At 42.3% G+C, this 15533-nt stretch overlaps 1 protein-coding gene across 4 annotated transcripts in view; it reads right to left on the reverse strand.

Annotated features, from left to right (window-relative positions):
* The window catches only part of ccdc78 (coiled-coil domain containing 78), a 92120-nt gene that overhangs the window by 45397 nt on the left and 31190 nt on the right, over positions 1–15533 (reverse strand). For all 4 annotated transcript variants that reach the window (XR_009513884.1, XM_059979142.1, XM_059979144.1 and 1 more), the window contains 2 exons: positions 14300–14431; positions 11857–11943 (listed from right to left, as the gene is read on the reverse strand). Coding sequence is in view for 3 of the 4 variants with exons in the window: in XM_059979142.1 (XP_059835125.1) it covers positions 11857–11943; positions 14300–14431 (219 nt within the window). In the remaining variant the exon portion in view is untranslated. The remainder of the gene's footprint in view (positions 1–11856; positions 11944–14299; positions 14432–15533) is intronic.

The following is a 15533-nucleotide window of genomic DNA, read 5'->3' on the forward strand; positions in this document are numbered from 1 at the left end:
TTGGAGTGAAGGAGGAAGAGAGGTGATTTGATAGAGGTGTATTAGACGATAAGAGGCATAGATAGATGGGACAGCCAGCGCCTATTTTGTTGCAATGGCTAATACAAGAGGGCACAATTTTCGGATGATTTGAGGAAAGTATAGGAGTTATTGAACATGAACAGGCCCATTGACCCATCTAGTCCGAGCTGAAGGAGGGATGTTAGAGATCTTTTTTAATACAGAGAGAGATAAATGCATGAAATGGATTTGATTGGGAGATCTGATAGATGTATACAAAATTATGAAGAGTATTGACAGGGTGAATGCAAGCAGGCTTTTTCCACTGAGGTTGGGAGGGACTACAACTAGAATTCATGGGTTAAAGGTGAAAGGTGAAAACTTTAAGGGGAATATGAGGGGAAACTTCTTCACTCAGAGGGTCGTGAGAAGGTGCAATAAGCTTCCAGTGCATGTGGTGCATGCGGCTTCCATTTCAACATTTAAGAGAAGTTTGAATAGGTACATGGATGGTAGGGTATAGAGGGCTATGGTCCTGGTGTAGGTCACTGGGAGTAGGCAGCTACTGGTTCAGCATGAACTAGATGAACCAAAGGGTCGGTTTCTGTGCTGTACTTTTCTATGGCTCTATGATCCTCTACTGCACTGCTAGGGGTAGTGGTAGATGCAGATACATTAGGGAGATTTAAGAGACTCTTAGACTCATGGATGAAAGAAAAATGGAGTGCTACATGGGAGGAAAGGGTCAGAATGATCTTGGTGTAGGCTAAAAGGGGTCAATAACTCTACTGGGTGGTTTTTATAGGCCATCCAATAGTAACAGAGAAATCGAGGAGCAGATAGGGAGACAGATTCTGCAAAGGTGTATTAATAAAAGGGTTGTTGTGGTGGGAGACTTTAATTTCCCAAATACTGATTGGCATCTCCCTAGAGTAAAGGGTTTAGATGGGGTGGAGTTTGTTAGGTATGTTCAGGAAGGTTTCCTGACACAATAAGTAGATAAGCCTACAAGAGGAGAGGCTGTACTTGATTTGGTAGTGGGAAATAAACCTGGTCAGGTGTCAGGTCTCTCAGTGGGAGGGCATTTTGGAAATAGTAATCATAATTCTATCTCCTTTACCACAGCATTGGAGAGGGATAGGAACAGACAAGTTAGAGAAAACGTTTAATTGGAGTAAGGGGGAATATAAAGCTATCAGGCAGGAGCTTGGAAGCATAAATTGGAAACAGATGTTCTTAGGGAAACATACAGAAGAAATGTGGCAAATGCTTAGAGGATAGTTGCATGGGGTTCTGCATTGGTACGTTCCAATGAGACAGGGAAAGGATGGTAGGGTACAGGAACCATGGTGTACAAAGGCTACTGTAAATCTAGTCAAGAGGAAAAGAGAGCTTATGAAAGGTTCAAAAAACTAGGTAATGATAAAGATCAAGAAGATTATAAGGTTAGCAGGAAGGAGTTTAAGAATGAAATTAGGAGAGCCAGAAGGGGCCATGAGAAGACCTTGGTGGAAAGGATTAAGGAAAATCCCAAGGCATTCTACAAGTATGTGAAAAGCAAGAAGAAGTGAGAGAATAAGACCAATCAAGTGTGACAGTGGAAAAGTGTGTTTGGAACTGCAGGAGATAGCAGATGTACTTAATGAATACTTTGCTTTAGTATTCACTATGGAAAAGGATCTTGGCGATTGTAAGGATGACTTGCAGCAGACTGAAAAGCTTGAGCATGTAGATATTAAGGAAGAGGATGTGCTGGAGCTTTTGAAAAGCATCCAGTTGGATAAGTCACAGGGACCAGACGGGATGTACCACAGGCTACTGTGGGAGGCGAGGGAGGAGATTGCTGAGCCTCTGGTGATGATCTTTGCATCATCAATGGGGTCAGGAGAGGTTCTGGAGAATTGGAGGGTTGTGGATGTTGTTCCCATACCCAAGAAAGGGAGTAGAAATAGCCCAGGAAATTATAGACCAGTGAGTCTTACTTCAGTGGTTGGTAAGTTGATGGAGAAGATACTGAGAAGCAGGATTTATGAACATTTGCAGAGGCATAATATGATTAGGAACAGTCAGCATGGCTTTGTCAAGGGGAGGTTGTGCCTTACAAGCCTGATTAAATCTTTTGAGGATGTGACTAAACACATTGATGAAGGTAGAGCCGTAGATGTAGTGTATATGGATTTCAGCAAGGCATTTGATAAGGTACCCCATGCAAGGCTTATTGAGAAAGGTAGGAGACATGGGATCCAAGGGGACATTGCTTGGTGGATCCTGAACTGACTTGCCCACAAAAGGCAAAGGGTGATTGTGGATGGGTCATATTCTGCATGGATGTGGGTGGCCAATGGAGTGCCTCAGGGATCTGTTCTGGGACCCCTACTCTTCGTAATTTTTATATGTGACTTGGATGAGAAAGTGGAGGGATGGTTAGTAAATTTGCTGATGACACAAAGGTTGGGGGTTTTGTGGATAGTGTGGAGGGCTGTCAGAGGTTATAGTGGGACATCGATAGGATGCAAAACTGGGCTGAGAAGTGGCAGATGGAGTTCAACCCAGATAAGTGTTCATTTTGGTAGATCAAATATGATGGCAGAATATAGCATTAACATAAGACTCTTGGCAGTGTGGAGGTTCAGAGGGATCTTGGGGTCCGAGTCCATAGGACACTCAAAGCAGCTACGCTGGTTGACTCTGTGGTTAGGGCATACAGTGCATTGGTCTCCATCAACCATGGGTTGAGTTTAAGAGCTGAGAGGTAATGTTGCAGCTGTATACGACCCTGGTCAGACCCCACTTGGAGTACTGTGCTCAACTCTGGTCACCTCACTACAGGAAAGATGTGGAAGCCATAGAAAGGGTGCAGAGGAGATTTACAAGGATGTTGCCTGGATTGGGGAGCATGCCTTATGAGAATAGGTTGAGTGAACTCGGCCTTTTCTCCTTGGAGCGACGGAGGATGAGAGGTGACCTGATAGGGGTGTACAAGATAATGAGAGGCATTGATCATGTGTATAGTCAGAGGCTTTTTCCCTGGGTTGAAGTGGTTAGCATGACAGGTCATAGTTTTAAGGTGCTTGAAAGTAGGTACAGAGGAGATGTCAGGGGTAAGTTTTTTACTCAGAGAGTGGTGAATGTGTGGAATGGGCTGCTGGCGGCAGTAGTGGAGGCGGATACGATAGGGTCTTTTAAGAGGCTCCTGGATAGGTACATGGAGCTTAGAAAAATGGAGAGCTATGGGTAAGCCTAGGTAGTTCTAGGGTAAGGACATGCTCGGTGCAGCTTTGTGGGCCAAAGGGCCTGTATTGTGCTGTAGGCTTTCTATGTTATCTGTTCTCGGTAAAATTAACTGTAACAGCAAAGAATCATGGAATATTGAACATTTCAAGTTACATTAGTACACACAGGGTCAAATTCCTGTGATCTTTTAGGCTGGTTCAATAGTCAATTTGCCCGAAGCAATTAATCGCTGAGTACAAGCCAGTCCAATCTAATTACTGGCCAGTGCAAGCTTACTAACACGTGAGAATGAGAAATCCAGTGAAAAAAGAGAAATACAAATAAATAAATGTACTAAGTTTTGGGATGTTTATGAAAGATATGAAAAAAATCATATCTTTTGTAACAATCCCCAAATATTTTCCACACAAAATTGCATATCATTTTTAAAACATGACAATTTTCTGCTTTGGCAAAGTTGTATCAGAAAGTAAAGGACTTCTGAAGTGATACTTAAAATAGCATCAACTAACCCTGATTTGTAACATATGCAAAAATATTCTCCAGAATACTATAAGGAGCTTAAAGAGGTTGCATAATCACTCAAATATTCCAAATAAGCAGAGCTGGCAGTGCCCACTTACTTATGAAACAACTAACTTTCACCCAGGACATGCCTTCTTCTCACTGCTACCACCAGAGAGGAAACACAGGAGCCTGAAGACACACACTCACCATTTTCAGAATAACTTCTTCCCCTTTGCCATTAGATTTATGACCAAATAATGAACACTAACTCATTATTTTTGCTCTCTTTTTGCACTACTTAATTATATATATATACATGTGTATTGTGCATAGATAGATATATTAATCTATTTCTTATTGTAATTATAGTTCTTTTAAATATTGCACCAAAAACAAATTTCATATCTACAGTACTGTGCAAGTCTTTACACACACACACTCTATATATATATAAAAGTGTCTGTATATACATACACACACGCATACATATAGTCTACTCCCTTTACACCCACGACTGTGTTGCCACACACACAGCTCCAATTGCTGATCAAATTTGCAGATGATATGACTTTGATCGGCCTTAATTTCTAGCAGTGACAAAACAGTCTGCAGAGGAGAGGCTGACACCCTGACACAGTGGTGCCAGGATAACAACCTCTCCCTCAATGTCCAAAAAACAAAAGAGCTAATTGTGGAATACAGGAGGAATGGAGACAGGCTCACCATCGATCAACATCAATAGGTCTGCAGTTGAGCGGGTGAGTAGTTTCAAGTTCGTCAGTATACAGATCACCAAAGATCTCACCTGGACTGTACACACCGGCTGTGTGGCAAAAAAAAGCACAACAGCATCTCTTCCACCTCAGGCATCCTAAGAGGTTCGACACAGGCCCCTAGATCCTCAAAACCTTCTACAGGGACCCCACTGAGAGCACCCTGACAGGCTGTATCACTGCCTGGTTCAGAACTGCACCAACCTTGATCACTGGGCACTGCAGAGAGTGGTATGAACAGCCCAGAGCATCTGTGGGCATGAACTTCCCTCCATTCAGGGCATTTACAGCAGCAGGTGCATAAAGAAGGCTTAGGAGATCAATGGGGACACCAGTCACCCCAACCATAAACTGTTTCAGCTGCTTCCGTCTGGCAAACGCTACCGCAGCATTAAAGTCAGGACCAACAGGCTACAGGCAGCTTCTAGACAAGCCATTAGACTTTTAAATTTACATGTCTGTACATTGCAACTGAGTCATAATACAAAGATTTTTACTCCACGTTGTGGGATGGATGTAAGATTTAAATAAATTAAATCAATTAAATTAAATTTTATGTATTTATATACATATACATATATATACATACACACACATATACGCACACATACATATACACAGACACAAAACATACATCTATGTATACATACACACATTTTTATATACACACACATACACACGTATATAGATATATATACCCAAGACTTTTGCACAGTACTGTATTTGTCAACATGGAGCAGACAGTGACTCAGTAAAGCTGGTAAAGGCAAAGGATACTATAATGGGAGGGGTGTGGGACAGGTGCAATACATAAAATTAATACAATACTGTGCAAAAGTCTAAGGCACCCCAGACTTTTGCACAGTACGATATTCCAGTAATATTGAACCTGATTCTGATTTGAATTCTGAAGTTCAAACCTGATAAAAGAAAGGAAGACATGTATTTATCTCATGCCTTTTATATCAGAATATCCCAAGGCACTTCACAGGAAATGAAAAACATTTGGTGATCTAGGAAAATAGCGGGCAATTTTCCAATCTTCCACCATCAGCAATATGACCTAGGCATGAAGGTTCCTTAACAGTGGCAACTCCAGTCCACAGAATGTGAAGTCATTTGGCATGCTTGCTTCCATCGATCGGTACAAGAGTTGGGACGTAATGTTCCAGGTGCATTGACAAGGCCACATTAGGAAACAGCATTTAGTTCCGGTCACCATGCAAAGATGATATTAATACGGAAAAGGTGCAAAAATATTTACAGGGAAGTTACAAGGACTCAAGGGTTTTAGTTATAAGGAGAGGCTGCATAGGCTAGGACATTTTTCTCTGGTGCATAGGAGGCTGGGAGGAGGGGTAACTTACAGAAGATTATCAAATCATGAGGGGCACAGTTAAGGCAAATAGACACCGCTTTTCCCTCAAAGGAGGAGCCAACAAAAGTAGATTTTTAAAACTAGGTTTAAAGTGAGACAGGAAAGCTTTCAAAGGGACTAGGGGGCAATTTTTTCACAGAGAGTATATAGTATGAGGCAGTAGTAGAGGTAGGTACAATGATGATATTTTAAAGACATTGGGATAGGAAAGATTCCTATGATATGACTATGATAACCACCAGATAATCTACAGTGCCCAAAAGTACCATGAGCAGCTGACCTCCATCTGAGGGAACAGCAGGGGCCTCAGCTCATCATCTCATCCAAAAAGCATTACCTCCAAGGTGAGGTATTCCCTCAAAATCTCAATGGAGTTTCACTTAGTTTTGGGGCTCAAGTCTCTGAAGATGGAGTTGAACCTACAATCTGCACCTTGGACAAGATTGCTAACCACCAAATCAGAACTGACACCAAGATAGGTGAGATAAACGTCACTTAACTGCAATTCAGGATGGCGTCAAAAGAAAAAGATTCTGGAAACACAGCCCTTTTTTTTGGATATTAAAAAACTATTTGAAACATTGCCCTTCACTCACATCCCTATTCACTTCACTTATGAGTGTTGTTTTATACTTGCATTCCAATTTTCCACCAGTTATTCAGTTCAATGTTTGCTGTGGGAGCAAAGTGATATTTTCCCCCTATTTCCAGATATTCTCTAGGTGACTGAATACATTTAATGTCCATGAATCAAATTACTTTGATGTATTATCTCTTTCAGTGGCTATACACACACAGTCAATGAACACTTAATGATCTGAACGCTTCTTTTTTCCCATCAATGGTTAACACTGGGGGGAAATTAAGGTGTAATTCATAGACAAATTCGTCACAGTGACTGAAGCTGAATGAGATCCAAATCAACTCTTATCAACAGAAGTAATGCAAGGTCTCCATTTCAGTGGCAGCACTTCCAGTTGCTATGCAACCAACTAACGTCATGGAGAATATGTTCCTTTCTGCAGACTATAAGCCAGGACTTAAGATCACACTTTCTGCTTCTATTTTTCACTGACGGACCGGCCTCTACCTTATAGAGGCCAGCTGGTAGTTCTTCGATACCTCGTTGTACCTATCCCTGCACCGTGACCCCAGCAACAAATATGGGGCCACTGTCATCACATCACTTCTGAAAATCTCCCCTCTGTAGCCTCCAACCCAATAATACCTCAATCCCACACTACCTACTTCTCCGCAACATAGCACAGGAACAGGCTCTTCAGCCTACAACGTCCCTGCTGAATGTGGTGCCAACTCAAACTAATTCCATCCATCTGCAGCTCAGCTCCACACAATGGCCACTTTATTAGGTACAGGAGTGGAATCCCGGTGTGGTCTTTTGCTGCTGTAGCCCATCCACTTCAAGGTTCAGTGTGTTGTGCATTCAAAAATGTTCTTCTGCACACTACTGTTGTAATACGTGGGTACTTGAGTTACTGTCACCCTGCTGTCAGCTTGGACCAATCGGGTCATTCTTCTCTGACCTCTTGCGTTAACAAGGTATTTTTGCCCAAGTAACTGCAGCTCACTGGATGATTTTTATTTTTGCACCATTCTCTGTAAACCCTAGAGCATGGGTTCCCAACCAGGAGCTCACAGACCCCTCAGTTAATGGCCTTGGCATTAACTGCTCTAGAGACTGCTATGCATGAAAATCCCAAGAGATCAGCATTTTCTGAGATACTCAAACCATCCCTTCTGGCACCAACAATCAATCCACAGTCAAAGTCACTTAGATCACATTTCTTCCCCATTCTGATGTTTGGTCTGAACAACAACTGGACCTCCTGACCACGTCTGCATGCTTTTATGCATTGAGTTGCTGCCACAGGATTGGCTGATTAGATATTTGCATTAATGAGCAGGTGTACCTAATAAAGTGGACCAAGGAGTGTACGTTCCACCATTTCCTTTCTAAATACCTCTTAAAAATAGCTATCCTTTCTGCTTCCTCCCCTTCCCTTGGCAGAGCATTCTAGGCATCTACCACTCTGTGAAAAAATATGCCTCACAAATATCACATAAGCATCCCCCTACTTTCAAACATTAACAGGATGATTCTAGGAATGAAAGACTTCATGTTTAAGGAGCATTTGATGAATCTGGACCTGTACTGTATAGAGTTCAGGAAGATCTCATTAAAACCTATGAGATATTGAGAGGCCTGGAGAGGGTGGATGTAGAGAAGTGCTTTCTGAAAACTGAGATGAACAGGAATTTCTTCAATGAATTTCTGTGGAATTAGTTGTCACGGAGGGCTGTAAAGGCCAGGTCATTGGATGTATTTAGGGTTGAGATTGATGTGCTCTGGATTGGTAAAGGGGTTAGGGGTTGTAGGGAGAAGGTGGACAAATGAGGCTGAAAGAAAAATCAGCCATGATTGAATGATAGAGCAGATTCAAAGCTAAAGTTTCAAAAGTTTGGAATTCCATACCCAAGGAAGATGTTCAGGCACTGAGTATGTGCAAAACAGTTTTTCTTAGATAATTTGATATTTGGAGAATGAAGAGGTGTGGATTTAGAGTTATAGAATTACAGAAGATGCTGACCAAGTTGTCTATGTGAACTAGTGTTTGGCCCATATTCCTGCTTTCCCATCCATCCTACACTCTGGCTGAAGAAATTCTACCTAATCTCAGTTTTACATGGGTATCCCTTTGATCTAAGGCTAAGCCCTCTGATCCTGGGCTCTTCTACTAATGGAATCACTTTTCCATGCTCACTCTATCTGGGCCCTTCAGTATCCACATTTACATACTACGTAGAGATCCTGATTCATTTGCGTAGTTATTTCTACACTTGTTTCTGGGTTGACTTCCAGAACCAGTAATGACTTGTGACAACTGTGACATTCTCACGGCAGTTACTCAGGGGAACTTCTGTCTGGTCACATCTGCCCTGAGAACTTACATAGTGTTTTAACCACATCCTACAAAAAGAACCCAGACACCCAGTACTCCTTGCAGCTATTCACTGCTCCGAAGGCAGAGCGTAGAATTGGCCCTAATGAAGAGAGGCTGATCACTAATGGAAAAAACTTAACTATGGGCCAAGCAACAGGAATCCCTCCACTATCACCATAAAATACACAGATCGCTAACAGCTAAAGGTGATAAAATAGTTATATAACTGTCTTGTGACCACTGAGCTCTAGGGGGCTTAAGTCTTTCCTGGCCCTACGTCAAAGGGTAACCTCCCCTCTCCATTCCCTTTTTTTCCAATTCCCCATTCTGACTCACCTCCTATCCCATCTCTTCTCTTCAAATGTCCATCGCCTCCCTGTGGTGCCCCTCCTCTTTCCCTTTCTCCCATGGACCATTCTACTCTCCTGTAAGACTCCTTCCTCTTCAGCCCTTTACCTTTTACACCTATCACATCCCAGCTTCTTTCTTCGTCCATCCTCTCCACCCATCTTCCTTCCCCCTCAATTGGCTTCATCTATCACCTGCCAGCTTGTACTCCTTTCCCTCCCCCACCTTCTTATTCTGGCTTCACCCAGGGCCTTTCCAGTCCTGATGAGGGATCTCATTGCAAAATATCAACTGTTCATTCCCTCCATAGATGCTGCCTGACCTGCTAAGTTCCTCCAGAATTTTGTGTATTGCTCTGGATTTCCAGCATCTGTAGAATCTTTTGTGTTTACTTGTCCAAAGAACAGCCTTTTTTTTAAATAACTTCATCAGCCATAATCCTGAACTTATATTTTAAAAAATGACCTGATCCACTTTCATTTTCTTAAAGAAAGGTAAAGGAATGCCTCAAGAATACCAACTAGACAATACTACATTGTAGAGTCTACTTTGCGAACATTTTATTGACTTTTCTGAGAGGGGAGCCAGGAATGAGAGGAAGTGGAATGCCAGCACTTTTTACCCAGGATGCCAATGGTTAATACAAGAAGACATTGTATTAATGGTGAATACCTGGTGAATACTTTTAAGGTGATTGGAGGCAAGTACAGGAGTGATGTCAGAGGTAGGTTTCTGCAACACAGAGAGTACTGAGAGCATGGAACATACTGCCAGGGGTAGAGGTGGACACAGATATAACAAGGGCATTTAAGAGACTCTTAGATAGGCACATGGATGAAAGAAAAATGGAGGGCTATGTAGGAATAAAGGGTTAGATTGATCTTGGAAAAGACCTGCGCAACATCGTGGGCCAAAGGTTTGTACTGTGCTGTTACTGCTCTATGTTCTATGTTGAATGAGGTTGGTAAGAGATGATAAAGGAACATCTTCTCAGCATCATCCCTCTCAGAATCCTCCACATGTCAGGAAGGCCACCACTTACTCGTCTAATTTGCATCGTTTAACATTCTGGAAATCTTCTTCTCAACACTTCTGAGAAAGCCCCTAGCTTATTTAATGGAAAGGTGCTGAGACAGATTCCAAGAGATCACAGTGAATTTGGATACACTGGACAATATGAAAACTGCTGGAGGAGGTCAGCAGGTAAGGCAGCATGCATGGAGGGAACTAAACAGTCAACATTTCAGACTGAGACATTTCAGGCCTGAAACATCGACTGTTTATTTCCCTCAACAGGTGCCTCCTGACCTGCTGAGTTCCTCCAGCAGTCTGTGTGTGTTGCTCCAGATTTCCAGCATCTGTCTGCGGAATCTCTTGTTACAGTGATGGAGAAGGCTTTGTAGAGCCCTCAAAGGTAGAGTAATGCTTTAAGCTTATGTCTCAGATCTAGGCTTGCAGACTGCCAGTGCCCATAACCAGAATGCCATCGTACCCCAGGCAAGATTACTATCAAAGGGAATGATTATTGATACAGGAACAATTCCAAAGGAATTGTACTGTGGAGGTTATGTGAACTAATTATTCACAAACTGAGATTAAAACTCCAGAAACCTAACTTCAACTACTAATACAGCTAGTATTAAAAAATCTGAAATCAAAAGCCTAGTATCAGTCACAATGACCCATGAGGTCACCAGATATTTGCAAAAACTCATCCGTATAGGAGTCCTACAACACAGAAATAGTACCTTTAGCTCATTTAGTCTGTGACAAACTATTATTCTGCCTAGTCCCACTGACCTCCACCTGGACCATAACCTTCCACTCCCCTTTCCGTCCATGTATGTAGCCAAAATTCTTTTCAATGTTGAACTCGAGCCCGCATCCACCACTTACGCTGGCAGCTCCTTCCACACTCACCACCCTCCGAGTTAAAAAGATCCCTCTTATACTCCCCTTAAACATTTCGCCTTTTACCACTAACCCATGACTTCTGGTTCTAGTCTCACCAAGACTCAGTGGAAAAAACTTGCTTGCATTTACCTTATCCATACCTTCAATTATTTTGTATACCTTCATCAAATCGTCTCTCATTCTCCTATGCTCCAGAGAATAAAGTCCTAACCTTTGCACGGACCACTGATATCCTTTGAGCAAGGAAATAATCCTTGCTTATTGATTCTAGACCTGAAGAAATTCGGACTGTTTCATAATGTTCTAACAAGCCAGACCCTTCAAGGTTAATTAGGGATGGCAATAAACATAGGAGAACACATATAAGATCATAGGACATAGGAGCAGAATTAGGCCATTTGGCCTATCGAGTCTGCTCCATCATTTCATCATGCCTGATTTATTATCCCTCTCAACACCATTCTCCTGCCTTCTCTCTGTAACTTTTCACACCCTTACTAATCAAGTACATTATCAAACTCTACTTTAGAAATATCCAATGACAGCCTCCACAGCAATGAACTCCACAGATTCACCACTCTCTGACTGGAGAAGTTCATCTCTATTCTACAGAGACAGCCCTCTATTCTGGGTCTGTGCCCTCTAGTGCCCATCCTGTGAATGAAAATGTAACTGCGGATGATGAAAGTCATACATGTTGATCATCCCTCCATCACAGAGAAGAATAGGTGTGCCGTACCTTGTTCTTAAGTTCAAAGTTTTCCGCTTCATATTGTTCTCGAATCTTGTTTGTCTGAATCTGCAAGTCAATCAAGTCCTTGGAAATCTAGATAGGTAAGAGGAGTCTCTGGGAATGAATCAGCAAATTAGTCCAAAAAAGAAACAGGTTATACGATTTTGTCAGCACCTCCAGTTGAACTCTGTCTTTTGGTGTGTTTCGCCCTAGCTGTCAGTCTGTGGTTTTGTATTGCCATGTGCTCCTGTCCCTGCTCCTGCTCTACTCCAGCCCCTGTATCACTGAGTACTCCGTCTCTCATCTGTTTCTCATGATTACCTGTATTGCTGCCACCCGTGTCTCATTGTGCTCCACCTATCATCTGCCTCTCTGTTTATTGCTCAGTGTATTTCAGTCCTGTGTTTTCACCTGTTTGTTGCCAGATTGTGCCAATGAATTTTCCTGAGCCTTTCCAGCATTATCGACTCTGCCTGCTTCCTGATTTTGGATTTCTCTGGTTTTAATCTCTGCCTAAACTTTGACATCGACTTTGTTTGCACTTCGGGATTTGTTATTCAATTAATATCACTGTGTGCACAATACTGGGTCTACGATTGGATCCCTGCTCCAGTGTCCTGACAGATTTTGTACAAAAAAATTAAGATTTTTTGAAATCTAACAATTAAGTTATTTAACATTAGGCTCTGCAAACTGCTCAGTATTTGGATTTAAAGTCAAAAGGGCCAGGCTGGTGCCATGTTTATTCCCTTTATTTAGCCTGAGGTAAGAAAATAAGAGTAGAAATTCAGTCATGAGGGAGCTGGAGGTTCCAGCCCCTTTTCAATGTGCAATGATACCTCCTGTAAAACGTGTGTGCAGGAACATCAGTTTAAAATAAACCCTGCATTGGCAATGCTAACTATAAGCCATTGATCTGCAAAGGCATCAGTGGTAACCATCTGTTTACACCCATCATGCATTAATATAATTTTATTTTCCCTACATTCCCAAGAAACATCCCCAGATTCTGCCAGTCACCCACATGTAAAGGGAAATTTACTGGCACTTGTCTATTATCCCTAATAAACACTTGTCTTTGGGATGTGCGAGAAAGCCCATAAGCAAACAACAGTGGATGTCATCACTGGACATGTCCTGCTGGAGCTCTGAAGCAGTAACAAAGCCATTCTTACCACCGTACCTTTTCTCAAACTCAAACCTGTTGAAATGTATGGGCGTAAATTGTACAAATTAGTAAGAGACTCCCAAGCCGCTAAGTTGCCTCTGGATGTCCAATTGGCTTCCACAGCTCACCGGACATCCATCAGTGTAACCCAAGTCCCAATGCAACCAAACATCTTGATTTCTTCAGGAGGCGAAAGAAAGTTGAGATCCCCCATCAGCTCCGACCAATTTTTATCAATGCGCCATAGAAAGCATTCTGTCTGGAAGCACAATGGCTTGGTTCAGCAACTGCTCTGCACATTACCGCAAGAAACTGCAGAGGGTTGTGGACACAGCTCGGTACTTCACAAAGACCAGCCTCCCCTCTCTGGGCTCTGTCAATACATCTCACTGTCACAGCAAACAGCCAGCAAAGACATTCTCTCTCCTCCCCTTTTCAATTGTGCAAAAGATACAAAAGCCTGAAGGCATGTATCAGTTTCTGCCCTGTTGTTATAAGACTACCATTCTTATTTTTTTACCTCAGCTTAAATAAAGGTTTATAGTTAGCAATGCCTAGTATGATAAAATGGACTCCTGATCTCATAGTCTACCTTGTTATGATCTTGCATCTTATTGTCTACCTGTACTCCACCCTCTCTGTAGCTGTTACACCTTATTCTGTATGCTGTTACCGTTTTACCTTGTGCTACCTCAATGCGCTGTGTGATGAATTGATCTGTGTGAACAATACCTAAGACCAGCTTTTCACCATATCTTGGTACATGTATCAATAACAAACCAATTCCAATTCTGAAAAGCTTTCTCCCTGCACTTCAGAAGATCGCTCACTTCACGCTCAAAAAGTGCCTAAATCCTATTTCCTGTCCCTTATTGTCCAAGCATCTGAAGGCTATTTAGAAACTTCTTGGCATCCTTTAAAATCCTCTTCAAGGTGTTGACACATCAATCATTTTTTACTCTCAACTGGGCTTAAAAAAATACTCACAGAGAATCCAAAATGAGAAGATTAACAGAGGTCACCTTGTTTTCTGATTCCCTACACCAGATCATTAAATCTTTCATATATGATCTTGGCAGGATTATTAGAGTCTGAACTCCAAGATGTAGAGCATCAACAACTGAGAGAAATTGTTCTGTTTCTCTTGGTTCGGGTTAATCCTCTCCATGGAATTCAGAGCTAACAAAAAAAAAATGCCCCAAACCACTTACCGTCCTACGTCCAATGCTTTCAGTCCACGCAAAGACACACAGATCAGACTTGTGGTGTTCCGAACCTCACCTTCAGTTTCTCCTCCTCGCTAAAGATCAGCTTGGATGAGAGGTCAGTCTTCGATCCGGCTAACTGTCCCATCTTTCCCTGGAGCTCTCCTAGCTTGGAGTATAAACGTTCATTCTTGTCACGAAGATGTACCTATAGGATCAGTGAATTACCAAACCATGGTAGTGAGTAACATTTCTTGACTGGTCACATGTAATATTGTTTCTGAAAGCAGATTAATTGCATTTATTTGCACTTCAATTGTTCTAAATTTGATCCCACCTTTTGCTCTTATTAAAAGCGTGATAAACTGTCCGAAGTGTCAACTTCCTACCTGTTCCACATTTATATATTGTAGCATTCACTGTGTCCCTATTTATTCATGAACTGGACATATGAAAGGCCATTTCAAAGCTTTTGGTCTGAAAGCTTTTGGTTTCCTTCCCTAAAGGATGGAAGTGGACTTGATAGTTAATTAACTCTGGCAATGTATTTTGCAGATTCACCACTAAAGAAATTCCTCCTCATCTCTGTTCTAACGGGATGTCTTTGTATTCTGAGGTTGTGCCATTAGGTCCTAGACCTTCCCACTATTGGAACCACCCTCTCTATCTAGGCCTTTCAATCTTCATGTTGCAGGTGTCGGCAGTCAATGTTGAACTCAATGTTGGACTCCCGAAGCCTTCTCCAGGAGTGCGTACAGCCACAAGGTACTGGAAGTCTGAGATCAGTTTTCCTTCTCCTATATGAGCTGCCAACCATGAGCCCCATCCACCCAAACTAACTGGTTTTAAGGCACCTGCCTTTGCCCCTTCTGTCATTAGAAATGGTTTCGTTAGGCTTAGCAGCTAAACCACATGTGAACGCCGAGAGCTGGGCTTGGTTGTCAGATGCATGCCATTGGGAACATTTAGTAGGTAATGGGAGCTATCCCCATTATCATCACCAGCTATGTCAACCTTAAGGAACCTGCCACATGATTGGCTGATTAGATATTTGTATTAACGAGCAGGCTCCAAGGGTAGTCATAGCCGAAGGGTGGTGGTGGGGATGAGCTCTCACTGCTAAACAAATGCTCTGCATGGTGTGCGTTTCAAACAGCCTCTAACAACCAAGTCCAACTCCTGGCCTTCACGTGTGGCACAGTTGTTTTGCCCGGCGGAGCTATTCTCACTGACAGGAGAAGGGGTAAAGGTGGGCCACTGGCGCCTTAAAACCAGTTGCTCCGGGCAGATGGGGCTCATTAACCACAGAT

Source organism: Hypanus sabinus, chromosome 9, assembly GCF_030144855.1.
Source record: "Hypanus sabinus isolate sHypSab1 chromosome 9, sHypSab1.hap1, whole genome shotgun sequence".
NCBI lineage: Eukaryota > Metazoa > Chordata > Chondrichthyes > Myliobatiformes > Dasyatidae > Hypanus > Hypanus sabinus.